General features: G+C 41.5%; 1 protein-coding gene across 25 annotated transcripts in view; it reads left to right on the top strand.

Annotated features, from left to right (window-relative positions):
- Positions 1-24,989, top strand: part of TENM3 (teneurin transmembrane protein 3) — a 1,409,904-nt gene extending 1,384,915 nt beyond the window's left edge. For all 25 annotated transcript variants that reach the window (XM_063335478.1, XM_063335480.1, XM_063335491.1 and 22 more), the window contains 6 exons: positions 5,669-5,844; positions 6,549-6,784; positions 12,823-13,119; positions 14,310-15,921; positions 18,674-18,804; positions 23,007-24,989. In XM_063335478.1, coding sequence (XP_063191548.1) covers positions 5,669-5,844; positions 6,549-6,784; positions 12,823-13,119; positions 14,310-15,921; positions 18,674-18,804; positions 23,007-23,762 — 3,208 coding nt within the window. In that variant the 3' untranslated portion in view covers positions 23,763-24,989. The remainder of the gene's footprint in view (positions 1-5,668; positions 5,845-6,548; positions 6,785-12,822; positions 13,120-14,309; positions 15,922-18,673; positions 18,805-23,006) is intronic.
- The last annotated feature ends 308 nt before the right edge of the window (positions 24,990-25,297 follow it).

Raw genomic sequence — 25,297 nt, 5'->3', positions numbered from 1 at the left:
ATAAGACTTTCCCAGATGAAAATGGGATAAAGACCCTTTCCCCATGGAGGGCAGCCATCAGATAAAGGGACAGGAAAAGCAGAGCAGCAGCTCAAATTTAAGCTTGAGTTACAGGACACAGCAGGACAGAGAAATTTAGCCGATACTAATACTTTTAATGCCCTTCTAGCCTTTGTGGTTTTGTGAGTTTGCATTTTCTACCCAAATGACATTAAAAAAAAATCAAGTAGATTAGATAGATAAATTCCTGTCCAGAATTGGACTTTGGGCTGCAGTTTACTGTAGGTCCTTCCTAGAATCATTCCTGGACCTATTTTCTGTAATTCCTATTTATCCACTATTTTCTCTGAGCTAGGCACAACAGAAAGGGAGAGGGAAAAGGAGAAGGAGCAGAGCAGGAAGGAAAGGGAAGGAAGCTTTTTTTTTCATATATCTAAAATTCTGTAAGACTGGAAATAATATTGAATTTTCTTCTCAGGCTTAACAATATTCCAGATAAGAATAAAGGAAAAATGCCACCCGTCTAGGACAATAGACAAATTTAAAAAAAAAACAATCCACTTGTCATAATTTACAAGCCTGCTAACATACATCAAATTGTCATTTATGACACGTTTTCTTCCTTCTTGTTAAACAAAACAATATTAACAAGATATACAGCTATCTTACTGTTTATGGTTCTTCTTAAAAACAAAAAAAAAATCTGTTCTATCTCAAAAGGAAGTTACAGTTTAATATTTTGGCTTTCCTGCTCTATTTGTACTGTGAATCCACAAGCAAGATGCTAAACCTTTAAGATGTCAAATACGCTGTGTGGAAATAAAGGAATATGTGCATACGGTATTTCAATTAATACTATTTTCAAAAGGCAGGTGTCAATGAGTAGTTATGGATCCACTGAAGTGTGTATTTCAACGCGACTAAAGAAGAAATGCCAAAAAAAAGAAAAAAAGGAGAAATCATTTGTCTATCCATGCATCTGTAGATTATTTTCACTTTTTTCATTCTTAGCAGGTTCATTCAGTCACTCTTCAGATAAAGCAAAAATGCGTATCAAAATGAGGAAAGCAACTCAGACATGGAGTAAAGGGAAAAATTGGCAAATTTCATTATGTTGAAGTCAAGAGTCTTTTTCTTCCCTTCAACAACCCACATAATGGTTAAAGATGGTCAGAACTAGAGCTCCCAGTAAGTTGCCCTGTTTTAAACAGGAGGACTGGAGAGCTCCATAGGGGTGATGAAATGGTAGTAAAAGTGATGGTATATAAACTATGGGTTTGTTTCCTTTTGATCAGCAAGATAACTGTTTTGTTACTGGTTCAGCGATGCAGCGATGCCCGGTCAAGGTGGCTTCTCTTTACTGTAGCTCTCCCACGGTGAATCCACTGTTCGGGAGGGACTAAACTTGCAGTACGCTACAGGAGGCTGAGTACAAGGGATTTGCAAACCAACGCTCATTAATGTTAAAGGTAATGGTCCTCTATGCGAACGAGGCCTTAATGGCCTCAACAAGCTGAAGGAGACATTTCATTGCCAGGGTAGGACAAATTTTTCAGTACGCGTCAACATGGTGAGTATACGCCTAAACCAACAGCATCCTGCACGTCTCAAAGTCAACTCTGAGTCTTCTGTTCTCACCTGCCGAGAAGTAGCACCTTGGTATGTAAGGCTTCTGACGAGTAGTTTGAAACAAGTACGGTAACGTTCCATAAATTTTTTAGCCACTCTTGATATTTCCAGATGCACAGAAGAAATGCCTGATGTGCGTTGAGTGAGAATGTAACAGTACTTTTCATTTTACTGTCAAAATTATACATGTCTGTATTATGAAATGCATTCATGCCTCATTTCTCTATTACAGTATCCTGACTAATAATATAATCTGTAACCAGTCTTTAAAGAAATACATAATACACATTTGCACTGTATGTCTTGTTATCTGAAACGCGCAGGAACCGGCCTGCCTTGCTCTTCAACCTGACGTGTTTACAATAGCAAAAAAAAGAATTACAGAATTTCTTTTGTTAAGCGAGTGTGCTGCAGAGGTCTGTGGAAAAGCAATATCAGTCATAACTTCACAATTGGCTTTAGCAGCAACCTTTACTGTACACTTCATTTCTACAGCTCCCTGTTTTATGTTGAAGTAACTTCCGATATAAAACGTTAATAAAGCTCTGCAAGTTGGGGTTGAGCTAAACGTGCTCCAAACTAAGATACAATGCACATGAGAAACAAGTCAGAAATAAAGAAAGTAGGGCATTTCCTTCTGTGACAAAGCTTACCAGGAAGTTTTCACTGCACAGTGAAGTGTCCTACATAGACTAGAACAGAAAATGGTCTGGGAAGGAATGTAATTAAAACTAAAGGAGATGAACAATGGAAGAGAGACTTCCAGCAGGTGAAGAGCAAAAGGTCAAGAATCTGGGAAGCTGATAATCATTATCTCAGAGAAATTCTCACTGCAGAAGGGGAAAACTTATCTGGCAGTGGCAGATCATCCTGAAGAAGAAAAAGAATTTGATCTAAGGGGAACTTCAGCTAGCGGTGGTGGCAGCTGCCCCTGCTGCTGTCTTCTGTAGTTACTGACCAAAAATGAAGATCGTGACCTTAATGCGAATGGAAATGAGTTGATGGGATTGATGCACATGAGGTCACGCCCAGTGAGCAAGGCTCTGGTTTAGATTCTTGAAAAGTTTATTTGTGACTTGCTCTTGAGGAACTGAAGAGGTGGGTTGAATGGCTTTGCTGTGGAGCCTGGCGCAGGAGAAAGATCAGAGGGCTCCATGGTAACACGTGTGCCGGAGCTTGTGTTGGGATGGAAAGATCAAAGAGACTGTGAAACGCCAAATATAGGCACTCGCCCTCCAGACTTTAGATCTCACTCCTTTTAGGGCAATTTCAATATTAGAACACTAGGTAGATAAAAGAAATCTCTCGGTCTAAAACCGACAGTCTTGGGTGAACAAATTCACCTTGGCAGCAGAACGCAAGGATATTTGGATGTAATAAGAAAAATGGCAGAGGAATGCCCAAAGGTATGAGCGATGTTGCTATGCTGAGCATTGATAAGGCTTTCATTGTGGACAAAAAGAGATCAAGTATAAAGTAAGTTTAGTATTCGATGCACTGTGAACAAAATGAAGGACACACATTACAATCCATCATAAAATGGAATATCTAGTGAATTGTAGAAAGACCTGTTTCCCTTCTTTCTTTTTGTTCTGGCAATAAAAGTGTGAGAAATCCTATTCTTACCTTTCACATCTTAGTCACATTTTCTTCTTGCACCAGGATGCCTGAACCAAGCAATCATGGCTTTTAAGATTCTTTCTGCTTTAAAGTCATGTTTTTAAGACCATGAATGTGTAGCGTGATTTTTTGCTGATCTTTGAACTCTCCCCCACTGTAATAATATTAGCTGCTTATCTCAGGCCCGTGATGTGCTTTCATGTATTTGTGAAAGAAGAGACCGGTCTAGGAACTAGAGGCACGGAGTCAAAAAATAATACTGTGGAAGCAAGAATGCATAAAACAAGAACAGGGCTGTTCAGCGCTGCACACTGCAGCGAAGCCACACGCTGTACTGAATACTACTGATGGGTAGCATTTCCCAACTCAAGTGGTATACTCACAAATATGATAATTAATTTCTTGCAAATACTGTGATTCAAAGGGTGAAAAGTTCTTACGGGGAACTCTTACCTTCTGCAGCTTTAGCAAGCGTTGTTTGAAATAAAGACCTTGAATCAAAGGACACAAGTACTTCCCAACAAAACAATTCGATACCGTTTTCAAACATAAAGTGGAAAATAGAGAAGGACACTAATTGGGCAATATACGTTCCCCTCGGAGTTGAAAAGGGAAGTTGTGCATGAAAAGAAAATAAGTTTATGGAACTGAAGAATGCGACTGGAGGTCACGAACAGGCTAGCAGTCACATTCATGCGCCAGGAATGTTGGTACGTTTGTTTCAGTTTCCCGCATAAACGCAGTATCTCTGCTTGCCAAGTCCGGTGTGTGAAAAAGAGCCAAAATTAGGGCTAGAAACACACTGGAAGAAACCCCATTATCTTGAAATGTACTTAACTTCAAAATGAAGTTTTCCCACTTGATTTCCCTGGCTTGCAGTATGGTTTCGGATATTTAAACGTTCTTTTCTTTTTCCTGTTGCTAAGTGAAAGTCTCATATAAACAAAGGAAATCAACTGTGTTAAAAGGATGGAAATGACTGTATGCAAAAAGCTGTCAAATCTACAGAGTAAGCAAACTGGAAAACAACATTTCTTAACCTAATCCTTTCAGTTACAGTAATGCTGTGCAGTACTCGTGCTGTTCAGAGACAGTTAGTGCGTTGTGGGTTAAAACTGTTTGGAATTAATTCTCTCAATTTAAGAAAAAGAGTTTCTGTAGCCGCAGTGATATGCTTGGGGCTTTTTTTGGTTTTTTGGGTTTTTGGTTTTGCATTTCTTTCACAGAAGGAGCAATTTTGATGATAACTGTAAGCATGAAATGTCTAGCGCGCCATGAGGACCTGCAGGGTCATATTCAAGTTACTTTAAGAGACTAAAGCTTCCTTCAGCTTCCTCCTGCATGGGCACGGGAGAGGGATGGAACACTCCAGAGAGCAAACAGGTCACCTGGGGGCTGAATCACCCTTTGGATGCTTGTTTCCCTCCACTGCAGGTACAAGGAGGCTGTACTCCTGACGAGGAGCCTCGCTGAGCACCGAGGCTGACGAATCCAGGCTATAGTCCTGGAGGAGCTCATCTTAAAGGCATTTTTATGACCTGAAGCTCACATAATGCTTTATCTGTATATATTGTGGACACAATGCATGTTTGGATGTGAGCATGGTCTCAGGTCTTGTACCAATGGTCTATACCTAACGCAGCATAGGAAAATACATGGTTTAGACATCATACATCTACTTAATTACAGAAATTGTATCTACCTATTCATATTAAACGGATATATAGCTGTTGGTTTAAAGAAATGTCAGCAGAGCAAGAAAAAAGGCCATCTCCTGCAATGGCTTGTGCCACAGTTCTCAAACTATGATCCACGGGCAGCTAACGAGTTACATACGCTAGCTGTTCTGATTTCCAGCTACAAGCAGCTTAACTAGATTAAATATTACTCCAGATTCTTTCTTTTAATAATACAAGGGATGTTAAGCACTCAGGAACAGGAGGGCAGGTGGTCTGCATGACCATTGAATAGGAAAGGCCCCAGAGACACTCTTATTAAGATACCCTTTTTATGAAAAATTTTGAGGATTCCTACAATAACAGCAAAATCTAGTCCAATAATAGGGAGCGAGTACAGAATACTATAGAATTTAGCACCAGTAAATATGCTCCCCTTGAAATGGTGAATTAGATGTGCAGCAGGATCTGGTCACACTTCAAAGAATAATATGCAGAGCTGAAGATCCATCTGTTTGCTCTTGCTATCGCATGGAGGCTCCTGTATGTTAAGCAGTCTTTTGACTACTTCAAAGCACGTTTGAAGTCTTTGCTGTGCCTATCCCATGCAGAAAAAAAGCAAACGTGCCTTAACAATGTGAGTAGCTGGTAGTTTCGTTCATTTTACTTGTAAATGAAAACAATTTGTTCCTGCTATGTCTCATTTCTGGACTCTCTTTTTTGTTGTTTTTCTATTTTTTTAGCTACGATAGCGAGGGCCGTCTAACAAACGTTACATTCCCAACTGGAGTTGTCACTAACCTTCATGGGGAAATGGAAAGGGCTATTACAGTGGACATTGAGTCATCCAGCAGAGAGGAAGACGTCAGCATCACTTCCAACTTATCATCAATCGATTCTTTCTACACCATGGTCCAAGGTATTGTAAACAAAACATTTCTCAGCAGATACCTGACCTGAAAACTCTTTTCTTATGGTACAAGCAGCTCCAGTCGGACGCGTTAAGAGGGAAGCTTTAGAGGCGTAGTTTTTGGAGGAAGGGGTGATACGTACATGTTTCCATACATATATGAAAAGAACTGTTCAGGGAAAGAAGGAGTTGCGATGAAAGTACAATTAAAAATGTTTTCCAACCACATAGCTTTTGTAAACAGCTATGGGAAGTAGTTAGAATACCTGCTTTGCATTAAAAGGGGATCTTGGAAAGGAAAGAGAAATGGATTGAAAGGGAAACAGGTGCAGAAATAGGGTGAAGTGAGATTTTAGCTTTAAAACTGCATGCGACATCCCAGCAGCCACAACCTTGCAAAAGTCAGTAGTCATAGTATGCTTGGGATTAGGCCAAAAATGCCTAATGAAACAGCAGAAAATGTGGTTTTTGCCAGTCCAAAGAATATACTCGGAGGGTGGGATCTTCTTAAGCATTTAAGCAACTTTGCAGACAGGTCCCAAAGGCATTTGTTCTCTGGTGTGGTACGGACACTCTTACCAGTCTCACCCTGGGTGTTTATACCATTGGGTCAGTTATGTGAAGTCAAGATGTTACATGTATAAAGCGTGCAGGACAAAAGCAGACTCTTAACCCACGTGGGTGACCTGTGCTTCTCCTTCTTGCCTTTGCAGATCAGTTAAGGAACAGCTACCAGATTGGTTATGACGGCTCGCTGAGAATCCTCTATGCCAGCGGCCTGGACTCACACTACCAGACAGAGCCGCACGTGTTGGCTGGCACTGCCAACCCAACCGTGGCAAAGAGGAACATGACCCTCCCGGGGGAGAACGGGCAGAACCTGGTGGAGTGGCGATTCCGGAAAGAGCAAGCCCAGGGAAAGGTCAACGTGTTTGGCCGAAAGCTTCGGGTAAGCACGCAAGCATGCGTGGTATCTACTGCATCCTCATTAAGTGAAAGGAAATGTAAATACGTCCCTGTAGGTACCACCATCGAACAATCACAGAATACTTACTGTGGACAAACTTACTCTAGAGCCGAAAGTACTTGCTTTTATTACTTCACTTACTGGCTGTTTTCCTTATTAATTGCTCTTTTCTGTGGATTTTAAACAGTTGGTTTTAGCCTGGAATGCATTAGAGTGCATTGGGATAAAAGAATAATTCTCTGCTTTCCCTCACTGTTTTTGTTTCTGGTACGGAATTCCCACGCCTCATTTTGAATCTTGTTTTCAATTATTCTACCATAAGTTAGCACAGTCCTAGGATTTTCTTTCCTTTTTTTTTTTTATTTTAAATAAAAATTGTACTAATACTTATTTCTGGTAGAAAGGGTTTAACTGTCTGTTCATGTGTACCGCATATTCCTCCAACATATGTCTTTACCATTTTGTTGGCATTTCTTCCTCCTATATAGTGAGTGAAATATAAGTAGGAAGCAAACTATGATTTATGACAGCCATTTGGTAAAGACAACGTAGATTAAGCATTTAAAATTGGGTTGCCAGGAGACCATTTCAAGACCACACTAGAGGTCTGACTTGCTATTAGAACTGAACTCAGTTCTTTAAAATAAGGCATGGGCAGTATATCAAACGAAGGTAAGTCATTTCAGACCACTTGACTTCTAAGAGGTAACATGCCATTTTAAATCTTAAAATATTTTATATCTTCCTTTGGGACGAGAAAGGAGGGAACGCTGCCATGCACCTTACATTCCTCTCTACCACTTGCTCTGCAAGAAGAATGGATTTTTTTTCCAAGAAGGAAGAATGATTATGCGCAGTAGCTGCTGCTTAAGAACAACATACCCGTACCTAGCTATGGCAGCTGCCTGACACGGATAAGGAATAGGAAAAGGAAGCCAGGCTTCTGGAGCTCATCCTTGTGGTTCTGGTTCATAGGCATGTCATTGCATAGCACGGTGGGATAATACACCTGCCAATGCATTTGAGAAAGAAGCCCAAGAGAAAATAAAATAACCATACCGATGACATTTGGTTTTGGCAGCGAAACAAATCGCCGTGAGTGCAGTTCTCACAAGTGAAGCAAAATTTTGGTATTCAAGTGCAGAGGAGGTAAAAGAAATGTCATGGGCACCCTTAACTTGGAAGAGTTACCAGGAAAAAAGGAGCAGCAGAGAAGAGGGAAAGATTTAAGAAGATGGAGGGGAAAGTGAGAGATTATAGATTAGGATAAAATAGTAGTAATTTATTGTTTACACAAATGAGAGATGCAGGGCAGGTGGAGATGGGCTAATAAGAGAAAAATGCCAAAAAAAAAAAAAAGTAAAGAACCTTGTCAGCAAGAAAAAAAAAAAAGGAAGGTTTTCGAAATTGATTTACATGGGAAGATATTACAGAAATGTCGCTCGGGGGTGGGTGGGGGGAAGTACGAAAGCAGAGAAAGAAAACAACAGAAAGACAAACAGGAATAACTTAGGGAGCTCATAATTTCCATCTACAGATATGTCAGCAGCATTTTGCTGCAAAGAAGACAAATGTAGACAAAAAACAGTGACAAAATGTATTGCCAGTAAATGTACTCATACATATGACACTTTCACTGCATTATATATATATGCAGTATCTAACGTTACCAAGTACACCCTCAGGTACTCTCCTGGTTTCCTCTCTTGTATTAGTTCTACCCATTACTAGTAGTCTTTATAAATAAATTAAAAATTATGCCACCATCCCTTAACTAAACAATCCTCTGTCAATCTTCTGTTCAGACTTGTTTCGTATTTGTTCAATAAACTAATTTTGTCCCTGGACCTGTAGGTTTGGTCTGTAGGTTGGCCTTTGGCAGAGGTGCCGACCGTCCTCTACATGAAAGAGCCTTTTTAGGGCATTTGTACCGAGGCCAGACAGACCCTCATCACAAGGGTCTCTAATAAAGGAACCGGTACGAGCTCTGTCTGAGGGGGTGCCCCCAGAGCAGACAGGTAACACAGATGGGGGGGCTCACAGGAAGAGTTTGCTCTGCCTCCTCCTGAGCCCTGATGCGCTCCGAGCACTGCAGAGGTCCCGAGTTGTCACGTTACCTCTTGAATCTCTCTGTAAGGCACAGCAACACACTCCTGCTCCTAATGGGGGAGTTACACTCAGATTTCATGCTTCTCGTTGCAAAGAAAAACAGGAGTTAAAGGACAGCAGGATAGCTGGACACCTAAATTACTGAAACAGAGCAGGACTGTAGGTAGGGACTGTCAAGAGATTTAGTTTTGTGTCATTAAGTGTTTCTTCATTGAAAATTTCCTGAATTACTATTTTGTATTGCATTTGGGTGGCAAGGTTTTGGCAGTGGGGGGCAACAGGGGTGGCTTCTGTGAGAAGCTGCTAGAAGCTTCACCCAAGTCTGATAGAGCTAATGCCAGCTGGCTCCAAGACGGACCCACCACTGGCCAAGGCGACAGCGGCAGTGCCTCTGGGATAATATTGTTAAGAAGTGGTAAAAAAACGGTGCAGCTGCAGCCAGAGAGAAGAGTGAGAATATGTGAAAGAGCTCTGTAGACCCCAAGGTCAGTGCAGAAGGAGGGGGAGGAGGTGCTCCAGGGGCTGGAGCAGAGATTCCCCTGCAGCCCGTGGTGAAGACCATGGTGAGGCAGGCCGTCCCTCTGCAGCCCGTGGAGGTCCATGGTGGAGCAGAGATCCACCTGCAGCCTGTGAAGTTCCATGGTGGAGCAGATATCCACCTGCAGCTCCTGGCAGGACCTGTGGCCCTGCGGAGAGAGGAGCCCACACTGGCGCAGGTTTGCTGGCAGGACTTGTGACCCCGTGGAAGGGTCCCAGGCTGGAGCAGTTCATGAAGAACTGCAGCCTGTGGGAAGGACTTATGTTGGAGAAGTTTGTGAAGGACTGTCTCCCATGGGAGGGACCCCACGCTGGGGCAGGGGAAGAATGTGAGGAGTCCTCCCCTGAGGTGGAAGGAATGGCAAAGACAATGTGTGATGGACTGACCACAAACCCCATTCCCCGTCCCCCTGTACCACTCACAGGGAGGAGGTAGAGAAATGGGGAACGAAGTTGAGAAGAAGGGAGGGGAAGGGGGGAGGTTTTTTGAGATTTGAGTTTATTTCTCATTACCCTACTCTGATTTGATTGGCAATAAATTAAATTTCTGCAAGTCGAGTCTGTTTTACCCGTGACAGTAAAGGGCGAGTGACCTCCCTGTCCTTACCTCAACCCACGAGCCTTTGGATTTATTTTCTCCCCCTGCCCAGCTGAGGAGGGGAGTGATAGAGCAGCTTTGGTGGCACCAGCCAGGGTCAACCCACCACATATTTTTATCATAATGAAACCCAGAGGTTTCAAATACATCTGGAGTGTGACTGTCTTAGGCACAACAACAATGTTCAAGTTTTGCTGTAAAAGCATTTTGGTAGCAGAGCTGTTGTTAAGAAACGCTTTAGTTGAAGGCAGTACTTCAGATGACATCCGTTATTCCAGCCCCATGCTGTCCAGTGAAGGAAGCTATATCACCAAAACTTGCTGTTACTATATTGCCATCTGTATTACCAGATTATGCAAGCGCAGCCAAAATTTCACCAAAAGCTCACGTCTGAAAGCAAGAGCTCTGTCAGCAGAATCTGGAAGCAGGAATCTGGCTGGAGAAAGAGGCATTTCCTCTCTTTCCCCTCTGTCCTGCCCTTACAGAGACCAGACAGATGGAAAGCGAGAAGACAAGGGATGTTATTATCCTGCGTAGCAGCTAAGGCGGTCAGACAGCCAGATTAATTACTCTGCTGCAATTTACACCAGAAGGATGTGCTTAGCCAAGAAATTAACCACAATTGCTTGGACATCTGCCTTAACCATAAAACCACCCTTCCCTCTTTGCCAATTCAGAAATCAGAAGTGCCCATTCTCACTTCAGTGTCTTAGCCCGAGAGGTAGATAAGAAAATTAGTTAAAATCATAATTAAATGTAAAATAAGGAAGGGAAGATGGAGAGAAAAGGAGGGAAAAAAAATTCAGAGAAGCAAAAGAAGCAGGGAGATGCAGAGATGAGTGCAGGCATGCGTGGGAGAGGGTGGGAAATACGAGCCAGAGATAAACAAGATTTAAGAGTGAATTTAGGCAAATGATTGAGTATTAAGTGTTGGAAAATTTAAACAAAAGCTACCTGAAAATGAAAAAGTCAAAAAAAACAACAAAAAGGAAGTGAATGGGAATGCTTCATAGTTAAGTTTAACCTACCTCTAGAATCAGTCCTGTAGTGTTAATTTAAATAACATTTGATGGCTCATTAAATATATAAAGTAGCTATTCTGCATCTGCTAGGTTTTTTAGAAGATTTACATGAAAACTTTTGTTCTGAAATTGATTGTGCAGCTTGTTCTCATGCCAGCAATTTCATACTGAAAAGGAGAAAGGTAGTGTAGATAGACAGACAGACCGACAGACAGACCGACCAACCGATTAAGCAAAACTGAGCATTTTTAGGATTTTTTTTTTTTTCATATTTGCCTATGACCCATCACCAGCACTTTAATACTTTTTATGCCAGTAACAAAGGATCTAATTTATATTGCTCTTTTAGAAGCTCGTCAGCCTCAGGCTGCAAGTACCAAAGTCCATGATATATGGATTTTTGAACATACAGCCCTGTAAAACGCAAAGCTCCTCCAGTCATCTCTTTGGTCAGGATATCTATTTCATTTTCTTGTTCTTTTCTGAATGTTATTTAGCCACCTTTCTTCACCTCTTCGTAACATCAAGTACTTGAAAGGAACTTTAAAAAAGAATATTAATAGACATAGCTATATGTCCATTTGTCCCGTATTTACCATATGTTAGCAAAATACAGTGTTGAAAAATCTTAGTTTGCAGTGTTTCATCCTCACCTGGAAAAACTTTAAAAAAACACAGCAGATACAGAAATGGTTTACGGATGAACAAAGAAATCCTAAAGGCCTGTTTGAGAGAATAAAAACCAGTTCAATGCAGAGAGGGAACAGAGAATTGCGAAGATGGCAATGTGGGAAGAGAAAACCAGACATTTTCCTTTCATAAATACAAAAATGAGAGCTCATTCAATGACGCTGAAAGTTAGAATATTTAGAACACTAAAGTGGGAGGCGGGGGGGAGCCGACAGGTCTTCAATGTAAAAGTATTATATAGAAATCACTATCCACCACAATAGTTTACATATATAAATAATACGGTTTTCAATGTAAATGTATCTAGACTAAGGCTTTAATTTCAAATGAAAACCGTTATGAACTTCAGAGCATTGATAACTGTTTTTCAGTGGTTCGGTAATCTTCCAGTCATGTACGGCTTTCAGTGGGCAGTTAACTGGGAGAAAGACAGAATCCTCTACTAAGGATTATTTCGGCCCCATAAACGTATTGCAGCTGTGGATGGTATACCGAGTTCAACTTCCGTGTGATCCAGAAGGGGAAAGAAAGCCTATGTTCTAAGAACTGTTTAATCTAAATTTGAAGATTTAACGTGCTTTTGAAGATCTTAATTTTGTATTTACCGTTTTGAAAAACACTTGCTGTGGAGGATTAGGATTCAGTTCTTTCTTAGCGTGATTGTTACAAACCAGACAAGGGGTTGCTGGGAATATGTTTTGACAATAATTTGCAGAAATACTTAGGGCTGCCTGCAAAAGAAGTAGTTTGTTTGCTGAAATGGCCCCATTTATTACAGAAGTTTTCAATGCACATCTTTCAGTATTTTCTTAACAGTTGACTAAGCATCAAGAAAGAACATATTGCAACAGATTCTGGGCCACCTCTTCATATAATGAGACCTTCTAAAGTAGATGCTAATGTAGCGCCTTGCATTTATGTCAAGAAGTTGCTAAAATAATTTACGCACACAGCAAATCAATCACTGTAAATGGTATTTACAGAATAGGTAGCTTTGTGGAAATAATAAGTGGCTAGGGTTTGAACAGCATGATTTATTGTGTCATTTTGTTTGCTTTAAAAAGGTTAATGGCAGAAACCTCCTTTCAGTTGACTTTGATCGAACCACAAAGACAGAAAAGATCTACGATGACCACCGTAAATTCCTGCTGAGGATTGCCTACGACACGTCAGGCCACCCCACCCTGTGGCTACCGAGCAGCAAGCTGATGGCTGTCAATGTTACCTACTCATCCACGGGTCAAATAGGCAGCATACAGCGAGGGACGACTAGTGAAAAAATAGAGTATGATGGACAGGGAAGGATAGTGTCTAGAGTGTTTGCTGATGGGAAAACCTGGAGTTACACCTACTTGGAAAAGGTAAAGAACACTCAGGTTTTAAAAAACGCTTCGAATGGGCTGAAATTCTGCAGCATCTGACTGCTGCATACAAAGCAAAACCAGGTAGTAGAAGCACATTTCAATTATTCTAAGTATCAACATGTGATTCCTAGGGGAATGTTTTATACAATAGATACGTAATCACGCTGTAGCTAATTGCTAGGAATTGATGTCTTTTTAAATTATTTAGGCCACTGACTAACAAGAAGCATCTGTATTTACCTTTATTCTTAACGCTTAAAATAAGGTTCAGGGACTAGATCCCTGCAGCGTAATTCAGCTGAAAACAGTTTGTAAATTCTTCACTGTTGGTTTTTTTCACTACCAAGAAAAGCTCTTGCTTCTAAATAGTTTCAGCTGTCAATTTGTACTTGCTATATGTTGTGGCATCGAAATAAATGATAGGTGAAGAATCTTCGTTATATACAACGATTGCTGAAAAATAGCTCTCCCTCTAGAAATACCTGTGAAAATCCCCCTTGTGAGATCTCACGCCTGCTATGCAAAAAGAGAATCCATTTCCTTCTGGGGTTTAAATATATTTCTACTGAAGCTGTTGCTCAGCAAATACTGTTTACTAGTCATTGCAGACATAATTTAATCAAGACCTATGATACATAATAGCCACACATCAGAAAAATGTCAGAATAATTCCGAGTAGCTCCTTTTGATATAAATACTCAAACAATCGTTTTGCCTGTGTCTGAAAAGCCTACAGAACAAGAACACAGTATTCAGGGATCTCAGGCTATTCAGATTCTTCAAAATCCTCTCTAATTGTAGGGAAGAAATTGTATCTCCCATATGTTGTTCTCCTCGTGAGTTAATGGCTCTAAGACAGTTTTACTTCTTCCCATATTAAACATGACTTATCTGAATCCATTGACAATCTGCTGTTTAGCTGTGAGTGCTTGATAAAAGAGTGATACAGTCATAACAAGTAGCAAATTATGAATGTGGAACTACTAATTACAGAACCCCTTACAATTAAGCATCCAAGTAAATTAGGCAGGGAGATGTTAACAACATGTAAGGTCAAGGATAACTCAATTAAAGAGGAGATAATTTTCTCAAGTGGGAATGTCACGTTTTTGTGAAGAAATAGTATCAGTATATGGGGGGATAATCCACCATTTGTCACATGGTAAAAATCTGTTCTTAATTTTCAGTCAATGGTTCTTCTGCTTCATAGCCAACGGCAGTATATCTTCGAATATGATTTGTTGGATCGGCTTTCTGCTGTCACCATGCCCAGTGTTGCTCGTCATACCATGCAGACTATCCGCTCCATTGGCTATTACCGGAATATATACAACCCCCCGGAAAGTAATGCTTCTGTTATAATGGACTACAATGAAGAAGGGCAGCTCCTTCAAACTGCTTTCCTGGGGACAAGCCGAAGAGTATTATTCAAGTACAGACGGCAGACCAAGCTCTCAGAAATTCTATACGATAGTACAAGAGTTAGTTTTACTTATGATGAGACAGCAGGAGTCCTGAAAACAGTAAACCTGCAAAGCGATGGTTTTATCTGCACCATTAGATACAGGCAAATTGGCCCATTGATTGACAGACAGATTTTCCGCTTTAGCGAAGACGGAATGGTAAATGCCCGATTTGACTACAGCTATGACAATAGCTTCAGAGTGACTAGCATGCAAGGCGTCATCAATGAAACCCCACTGCCTATTGATCTCTACCAGTTTGATGATATCTCTGGCAAAGTTGAACAGTTTGGAAAATTTGGAGTTATATATTATGATATTAACCAGATCATTTCGACAGCTGTAATGACCTACACAAAACACTTTGATGCACATGGCCGCATCAAGGAAATTCAGTATGAAATATTTCGGTCATTAATGTATTGGATTACAATTCAGTACGATAACATGGGACGAGTGACAAAAAGAGAAATTAAGATTGGGCCATTTGCCAACACCACGAAATATGCTTACGAATATGATGTAGATGGTCAGCTCCAGACAGTTTATCTGAATGAAAAAATAATGTGGCGATATAACTATGACCTGAACGGCAACCTCCACTTGCTCAACCCCAGCAGCAGCGCCCGTTTGACACCGCTTCGCTATGACCTGAGAGACAGAATAACTCGACTGGGGGATGTTCAATACCGATTAGATGAAGATGGATTTCTGCGCCAGAGGGGTACTGAAATCTTTGAATACAGTTCAAAGGGCCTTCTTACTCGAGTTTATAGCAAAGGCAGCGGGTGGACGGTGATTTACCGTTATGATGGACTCGGACGACGAGTCTCCACTAAAACTAGCCTTGGACAGCATCTCCAGTTTTTTTACGCAGACCTTACTTACCCAACCAGGATAACTCATGTGTATAACCACTCGAGTTCGGAAATCACATCTCTTTACTATGATCTGCAAGGACACCTTTTTGCCATGGAAATTAGCAGTGGAGACGAGTTTTACATTGCATCGGACAATACAGGGACACCACTGGCTGTTTTCAGTAGCAATGGTCTCATGCTTAAACAAATTCAATACACTGCTTATGGAGAGATCTATTTCGACTCTAACCTTGATTTCCAGCTGGTAATAGGATTCCATGGAGGCTTATACGACCCACTGACCAAGCTCGTCCACTTTGGAGAAAGAGATTACGACATATTGGCAGGCCGGTGGACAACGCCCGATATTGAAATCTGGAAGAGAATTGGAAAGGATCCAGCTCCTTTTAATTTGTACATGTTTAGAAATAACAACCCAGCCAGTAAAATACACGATGTGAAGGATTATATCACAGGTAAAAGGTTATTTAATTGCAAGACTGTCTCCCACTTGCTCAAAAATTTCCCTATCTGTGTTCTAATAATCTGGAATCTGATTATCATCTGAGTTACAGGCTGAGGATATTGTCCAGGGAAGGTTAGTAAAGAAACTCTCAGGGAAGATAATTGTTCAGAAAAGTACTTGGCTTTTAGAAACACAGCAACAAAGGGATTTTAGCTTGGGGGTGCTGGACTATAGCCATCCAATTGAGACTGGAATTCACAATTTTGGTGAAGTATCTCAGTATGTCCTATTTGGAAAAGTTATTTATGAGGAAGCGTTAAGCACTTAACAATGAGAATAATTACAGCAAACACACTTATCAGGAATAGTGAAATAGCAAATGGGAGATCCTGAAAATATCTCATCTAAGGTTTAGACATTGATTTAGGTACCTGTGTAAGAGATTAGGATCCACAGGCCATTATTAGCTTTCAGGTTTAAGTAACTAAACCTAAACCTTGTGCCCTACACAGTCCTTGTGCTGCTTCAATATTGGACCCAAAAACATAATTCAGTGCATTTCAGTGTATACTGAGGGGTTGGGTTTTCCGAAGTATATTTTGGAGTACCAGTGGAGTACATCTCGTCCTCTCCCACTGACTGAACTGTAACACACGGTGCCTCAGCTCAAGATCTCAGTGCATTGGGAGAGGGAAGAGGAGCTCTAGGTTCTCCTTCCAATACTGTTACACGTTACGCAGTGCTCTTATTATGAAAAAAATAGACTCCCTGAGCAAGTACAAAAGTAAGAACCCCTCAAGACCATTCATGAGAATCTCCTTACATGCGGATTAGAGTCAGGCTTCTTTGTGGCTCTGGGCTACTGAGCAGTAAAAATTGCATATTCATAGACCAGAAAGACCAAAGGCAAGAGGGAGTGAGACTGTAAGGTAGCCAGGGCAGGAGGGGTCTTTCTGTGACCGACTGACCTCATTAACATGGCAGCAAATATTCACTGCAGGTTGGCTGATATTTTCCAGGGTAGGTTTTTGCAAGGCTACTAATGTAATTTGGCTAAGAAAGAGAAGTCCAATATGCTCCAGGCCAGCACAAATTAATGAGTACACAGCCAGAAGCAAGGAAGGAGCTGGATATACAAAAAGGAGCGTGAACTTCTCTTTCGGCAACAGAAAGCTGCTAACGTGCTGCTTCTTGTATAACTGAGTTCTTAGGGAACCTATTGCTTTTTGTGGGTCTAGTTAGTGATGTGTAGTGTTTTCCATTATTCTACATACAAAAAACCCTGATTGCACATCACCAGAAGTTTCTGAAAAATGCATGGCTCAGATACATTTGAATTTTCATATTTTAATAGATGTAAATAATCCAAAATATTTTACGCAGACAGTGCCAGACTACTGGAGGTGCTCAGCCCCACTTACTTATGAGCTGCGAGACTACCACTCAGAAAAGCATCCTGGGAATCAAGTGGGTTTGCATTAATTTAACAAAGAGCAGCTATTAACAGGGTTGCTAACGTGCTGCCTGGGAGCAAGGATAATAACAGACCTTTGAATCTGTCCTCTTTCAGCAGCATGTGCTGTAGGGGATGCAGTTGCAATCAGATTCTTTGTGGCATTGAAAATGATGCACTTAGTTCAAAAATTGCCCTCAAAATACAGTTTTAGTTCTTTTCTTAACATCTTTGATGTATGGAATACATAGCCATGCACTGCTCATATAAGGTTATCATTACAAAGAGCAATTTCTCTGACTGGCAGTTTTACATGCAGAGCCTCATGAGGCGCATCATTTATCTGGAACGGTTAGAAATTATTTTAAGGTAAATATTTTTTAATTCTTTTGACATTTGGAAAAATTTGGTTCCTTGTTCCACTTATTTGGGTCTTTCTTAAATGAAAGCTGCTAGACTCAGTAAGGAGCACTCTGCCAACTTGTGCAAAGCTTAGTATTTGTGAAAGATAGGGTAGAACGACAGAAACAAGGCAGAGCACCCATTCTTGCCCAACAATTGTTAACTAATTGATTGTTGGCATCCCTAATTTATGTATTTTTTACAGAACATAAAATGTATCACAAATAATGTTATCTAATGCTAATTTAGTATCCTGTCTGCTTACTGATGCAACGGTAATACATTTCATTAGTTTTTAATTTCATCAGTCCAACCTCACATTGAAGAGGGGGAGATTTCTCTTGAATCAACATAAAATATTGGCCAAATCATTTAGAAGGTAATTGGCTGTATAGGTGTTACTTCAGGGCTAGTTTGACGACATTACAGTAACGCATACGTAACAAAAGGACAGGATGTACTCTGCAGCACTACTTCTTTTTTCCTTTGTTTTAAAGTATTGAGGTTGAAGGCACGACATGGAGCCTGTTCAGCCTGACCATGAAATCCCAATTAGTTTAGGCTATATTAGAAGGAACCTCACTTTGCGCTCCTATAGTTGTTCTGGAAGTCACTGAGGCCTTCAGAATTGCTGAAACCTGTAATGCCTTTCAAACAAGCATAATGGAATTCTTACATAGAACAGAAGTTTTCTTGTAAGTTTAGAACTTCAAGTTTACTGCACAGGCCTTGCTGTTCTAGCGGTAGTACAAATCCATCCATAGCAAAACGAAGACTGTTTAATAATTTTCATGTTACAGAAGGAAATCAACTCTGACAAAAAGTATTCCATGTAAAAATGGTATGATTGCAAAACATAGAACAATTCTAATATTTTTCTCTTCTTTTTTTAATAATTCTCTTGCAGATGTTAACAGTTGGCTGGTGACCTTCGGCTTCCATCTGCACAACGCCATTCCTGGTTTCCCTGTTCCGAAATTTGATTTAACAGAACCTTCTTATGAACTTGTGAAGAGCCAGCAATGGGAGGACATTCCAGTAAGAAACAAAACTAAACATACAAACGGGACAGGACAGAATGTTCCCTTCTATTCAGATCTTATTAGACATGGGTAAACCTGACAGGGTTACTTGCTAAATTAAATCTGAACAGTGCTTTTCAAACCTCTAATTTTTATCTACTTTCAAATGAATTTAAGAAATTACAGATGGTGTTTTTTCTTACAGATTTGCTAAGTTAGGTACCATTTTAAATAAGCTCTTGTTTGCTTTCAGCAATAATAAAAATGCAGAAAGACAATAATCAATGAAAAGAAGTTTAAGGCCTTTTAAAGACGTCTAAGTTTCCTAGCAGAAACTACAGAGATTAGATTTGTACTAACACTCTGCCTGAAGGCAGAAACTGAACACTGTAGTAAAAAATAGACTGTGAAATAAACAGAAGAACAGGTGATATAAATTATGCATACCAGGCACCACTACAATTTTACTTCTCTTTAATATTAACCGTGTTTTATATGTAAAGATAAAATATTGAAAATGAAATTACCTGAGGTAAAACCCATTATATTACATAAAACCAAAACTCCAGGTGCTTATGAAGTTCTTTGGGAGGAAAAAAAATGAACTTCAGTCCTGAAAACCTGCTACAGTTTTAAATCATGGAAGAAACAAATGTGGAAGTTAAAATCTTAATCTGCTATTTAAGAAAATAATATTTACAAATCAAAGTTACTCAAAAATCAAAGACCTGTGCCCTCAAAAATCCTATGATTCTCAGTTAAGATGGAAGCATTAAGAGGCAGTAAAATCCCATTGTGAGCAGTCAAAAACAGATCTCTTAACAAGAACCATGATAGAGAACTTTACGAGATTAAAAGAGGATTTGGAGATTTGGGCAAAGAGGAACCTTATGATATTCAATAAGGGCAAGCGTAGGGTGCTGCACCTGGGGAGGAATAACCCCAGGCACCAGCACAGGCTGGGGGCTGACCTGCTGGAGAGCAGCTCACGGGAAAGAGACCTGGGAGTCCTGGTGGACAACGGGATGACCATGAGCCAGCAATGTGCCCTCGTGGACAAGAAGGCCAATGGCACCCTGGGGTGCATCAAGAAGAGTGTGGCCAGCAGGTCGAGGGAGGTCATCCTCCCCCTCTACTCTGCCCTGGTGAGGCCGCACCTGGAGTACTGTGTCCAGTTCTGGGCTCCCCGGTTCAAGAGGGACAGGGAACTGCTGGAGAGGGTGCAGCAGAGAGCTACCAAGATGATTAGGGGATTGGAACATCTCTCTTATGAAGAAAGGCTGAGGGATTTGGGTCTCTTTAGTCTGGAAAAAAGACGGCTGAGGGGGGATCTTATCAACACTTAAAAATACTTAAAGGGTGGGTGTCAGGAGGATGGGGCCAGGCTCTTTTCAGTGGTGCCCAGCGACAGGACAAGGGGCAATGGGCACAAACTTGAACATAGGAAGTTCCACCTAAACATGAGGAGGAAGTTCTTTGCTGTGAGGGTGGCAGAGCCCTGGCACAGGCTGCCCAGAGAGGTGGTGGAGTCTCCGTCTCTGGAGACATTCCAAACCCGCCTGGATGCGTTCCTGTGCCACCTGCTCTGGGTGACCCTGCTCTGGCAGGGGGTTGGACTGGGTGATCTCCAGAGGGCCCTTCCAACCCTATGATTGTATGATTCTATGATCTTGAAGAACCTTACAACCTAATTTAGACAAAAAAACATTAGTAGGCCCAGCAGAAGGGAGCATATGGAAGCTAATTTTGCATGCATGAAGTGACCCGCTGTATATATTTTTTAATAGCCAAGGATTGAGTATGGGAAAAGACCTTAGAGCACAGCATGAGAATAGTGTCTTCCATGAACAGCAGAGGCAGTCAAGGAGGAGCACTGCAAGTACTCCAGGCAAGGTGGTTGTATCAGGAGATAAGAGACCTGTCATCCGGCATGGCTGTGAAGAACTATAAGAGGCTGTTTATTTAGATCTCAAAAGAATGCAATTATCCACTAACACTAGCAAACGTGCATCAGGAAAAGAACCAGTCTGGTCAAAGCGATGAGAGCAGACAGATAGTTGTCAAAAAACTTCACGACAGAGCTCAGCAATGTGAGGAGCCGCAGGGGCATGGGACATGACAGAGAGAAAGAGAGAAGCGGGAGGAACACAAAGATTCAAAATTCTCAGGTAGGAAGAAGCTGCAACTATGGTATTCTCTGTTGAACAAGCAAATGCAATCAGGAGCCAGAAGTAAACACACAAACCACAAAACACACATTCTGGAGTGAGTGAGCTTTACCGAGCTCAGAGGTTTTGCTTCAGAGCTCTGAGGATACATGTTAAAAATAAACAAACTTTGTTATTATGAAGTTGCTATAGCATCTCACTGCTCTCACTGATGAGTGTGCTGTCTAGAATATATTTTTGTGCTCAATACCTTTCATGTAGGATTTACAACAGCTGAAATCCATACTTGTTAGCAAGTGCAGTCAGGAATCTGCCACATTCAAGAGAGTTGAGAGCCCAAGTCAATTCATAATTCCCTCGGGAACCATCCCCTCCAGAAAGCCGCCCTCCTGGCAGAGCAGAGAAGGCTTTGCAAGCCTTTTGCCAGGCTTTGATTAGCAGCAAGGCTGAATGAAGCCTGTAGGAGTCTGTTAATGACTCCTGCTTGGTCTCCCACCCAGAAATTTGGGAAAACTAAACAGGCTTTTGCCTCATTTGTCAGCAATAAATCAAGTGGGTTAAACAGTATTTTTACTGAAAGGAGAAGGGGTCAATTGGAAGATAAACTGGATCATCTACAGAAACTAAGTGCTCCTTTTCAAAAGTGCAGCCAAAGCTATTTAAATCTTCTCTCTGTTTCCTGCTGAGACAACTGCTAGGGCAGCTAGCTGTCTGCTCCCCACCTCCGTCAATACTTGCTCGTTCACAGCTTGTAGCTGTTAAGACCCAGGGTTAGACAGATAAGATATGCCTGTTCTGCGCAGTTGTAAGGTCTCACCCCAGCCACAGTTGACCCCATAACATGAGCTGCCCCACTACGTCGCTGCGTGAGCTAACCATTCCCGCTCGCTGCTCCTGAGCTTCTACCTGCTCTGGCTAACCACAGCAGTTCTACTGTCAGGTCCCGTTCCCCAGCTACCCTCGCTCATCACCAAGAGTCCAGCTGGCCTACTGGGCCACACATAGCTCTTAACAGCCAAGCAAACTTTTTAAACAGCTTCTCCTATCCTAGTTTTTCCATCTTGTGCTTTTGCACCTCACGATTGCACCTCTTACTTCCTCCCCTTTATAGCACACCTACCTTTTCAACAAGAACACCCCAGATATGGTAAAACACGAAATACCAAGCGAGCATATTTCAGACTTGCTGGTAGGTTCTTTTCATTCATTGCCCCTTCTCCTTGCTAGCTGTCAACAAAGCACTCTGCTGTATTCAGGACGGCACCCCCCTAAAGTTCCGGGGAGAGAAGCTGCTCGTCTCTTCTAGGCAGCATGCTGATACCTGCAGTGAAATGGAAGCTCACACAACTGAACTGGCTGGAGCTTTTTCACACATCCCCTTTTATCAGTTTCTGCAATTTTTTGCAAGAAAGGGCATCAGTCCCCAATATTCCACCCCCTTTGCTCTGCACCATTTGCTTCCTTCTCTTTTACTGTAAAGGCTATCATTACAGTTCGATTTCCCCCCTCTTTCTTTAACAGCTTGAGGGGTTACGAGAGCCTCCCTGCAGTTTGGTGTCAGACTGCAGCTACCTGAGAGGCTCCAGCTCCTGACTCAGCGTAACGAAAGGCTTGTTCCAGTTCTAACGCACAGCCTCGTGACCTGCAAAAATCTCCTCAATTTGGGTGGACCCACAGTAGACAGGAATCACAGTCGAACCAGATCAGAGGATGAGATGACACTGTAGTAAGAGAGCTCTTACCCATATTTAGTATTGCAAAGGTCTGTCCTGCGCCAGCCCAGTAAGCAGCCTCTGAAGTTTGATCTTATTTTTGTGCAGGTTCTCGGGGAGACAAAGAGAAAAAGCACTGAACATTATCACACAAAATAGTCTTGTAACTCAGCAGAACACACAGTATGTAGAGTATGTAGATTTAATTAACTCTTTGGCGCTGTCAGTTGTGGCATATCCTGTTGTCGTCCACGGGCAGCACACCAAGAAAGCCTGGCTGTTTGGCATCTAGAGGGGTACAGATGGCTGGTAAAACTTCTGTCTGTTCTTGTTTACAGCCAATTTCGGGAGTGCAACAACAAGTGGCGAGACAAGCAAAGGCTTTCCTTTCCCTGGGAAAGATGGCAGAAGTGCAGGTCAGCAGACGGAAATCCAGCGGAGAGAAGTCATGGCTGTGGTTTGCTACGGTGAAGTCTCTGATTGGGAAAGGGGTGATGCTGGCTGTCAATCAAGGCAAAGTGCAAACAAACGTGCTCAACATTGCCAACGAGGACTGCATAAAAGTGGCAGCTGTTCTGAACAACGCCTACTACCTAGAAAACTTGCATTTCACCGTTGAGGGCAAGGACACGCACTATTTCATCAAGACAACCTCCCCCGAGAGTGACCTTGGGACACTGAGGCTGACGAGCGGGCGGAAGGCCCTGGAGAACGGCATCAACGTCACTGTCTCCCAGTCCACCACTGTGGTGAATGGCAGGACTCGTAGGTTTGCTGATGTTGAAATGCAATACGGCGCTTTAGCGCTTCACGTCCGCTACGGCATGACGCTTGATGAGGAGAAGGCCCGAATACTAGAGCAAGCCAGGCAAAGAGCTCTTTCCAGTGCCTGGGCCAGAGAACAACAGAGAGTCAGAGATGGAGAGGAAGGCGCCAGGTTGTGGACAGAAGGAGAAAAGAGGCAGTTGCTAAGTGCTGGGAAGGTACAAGGATACGATGGGTACTATGTACTCTCTGTGGAGCAATATCCAGAATTAGCAGACAGCGCTAACAATATACAGTTCCTCAGACAAAGCGAGATAGGAAAGAGGTAACACACTGGCTTAGCTCAGGCTGCCAAAGAGACTGTGTACCAGTGTCTTCTAAAAAGGAGACCAAACTGTTTTGCTGCATTACTACTTAAGCCTAAGCTTACACCTTTGCTCAGATTTTTTCTGTAGCACAATCCAAACAGACTCTGCAACGAAAAGAGCGCCTTCCAGAAGAATGATACTGCTAATGACAAAACTTTTTTTTTCTCAATGACCTTAAAGGTGATCTGCTTTAAAGAATATGTTTACATATGCATATCGCTGCACTCAAGTTGGACTGAAAAGTATTAAAAAGAAGAAAAAAGAAAAGAAAAAGGCCTACAGATTTTGCAACAGGCTGGCTGTTCCTTTGAGGCACTGTATTTAATTAAGATACAGACCCGTACAGTGTTTCCAAATACATTACTGAATTGTTGACCTTTGCTTACCAGAAGTAGTCTCTCTCTTTCTCTCTCTCTCTTTCTCTCTCTTTCTCACTGCATAGGATGTGGTATATATCTGTTAATTTTAAAACGTGGGGCAAAAATTACTGTTTATAGACAACCCAACTGCTTTAAACTGTGCTGCTTTCTAAAAGGACATTGGCACAAGTGACTTATGCTACCATGGGAATTTAATAATGGATTTTACAATGCTAACATGGTTTGCCTTGGGGGGAAAATGGCAAGTAGAATCCTTGTTGCAGATAAGCAAAGGAAACCCTGATTTTTTTGTAAATTATGTGAGACAAGTTGTTTATGGATTTTTATATGAATTACAATTTACTGTACATCAAATATTAGTCTCAGAGGAGTTAATTTATGTAAAGTGTTTAAAAAAGTTTATACTTAAAAATAAAATGATAAAAACATGTGCTGTGTGTGATTTTTTTAAAGAAAAAGGAATTGCACCTTTTATGTTATAGCTGTACAGTATAAAGGATTATATTGTAGAGATATAACAGTGATGACTAATGTCCAAAAGTGTTAATATTTTTGTATTAGGTTTAAAGCTGTGCATCTATCACTCTGCTGATAGGATGGGACACTCCAAAGTGGCTGGCCGAACCAGACCGCAGCTCCCTCCCCTCCCGTACTGCTCCTGTCACCCAGGCCAGTGCCACTTCATCAGTCATTGTTAGAAGGCACAGTAACCAAATAAGTCTCGTTTATTATGATGGAAGACTTTAATAGGTTGGGTTTTCCTTGTCTTTTTCCAGCCCTAACGTAATAAATGGACATTTATTCATACCAGGTGGGGTTTCTGTTGTTTTTTTAGAAGCTTTGTTTCACAATGGAGAGAATAGTGTCTCAGGTGCTTGGCAAATTGTATGTAGAAGAAGAAGAAGAAATGATGTAGTTTCATCCAGTTATGTCAACTTTGTCTTCTGTATAATACAGCTCTTTTAGATGTTATAACTCCAGATAGAAGAAGCGTACCTCTGACCTGATGCTACAGAATTGCTCTTTAGGCAGGCAGGCTGTTCAGTAGGTTCATCTCCTGGCCTTCAGCTGGCAGATCAAATCCCATTGCTGTGAACGCTGAACCTGGGGATGGAG

The sequence above is a fragment of the Chroicocephalus ridibundus genome, chromosome 5 (genome assembly GCF_963924245.1).
Source record: "Chroicocephalus ridibundus chromosome 5, bChrRid1.1, whole genome shotgun sequence".
Taxonomy (NCBI): Eukaryota; Metazoa; Chordata; class Aves; order Charadriiformes; family Laridae; genus Chroicocephalus; species Chroicocephalus ridibundus.
This window is presented reverse-complemented; position numbering and strand designations above follow the sequence as displayed.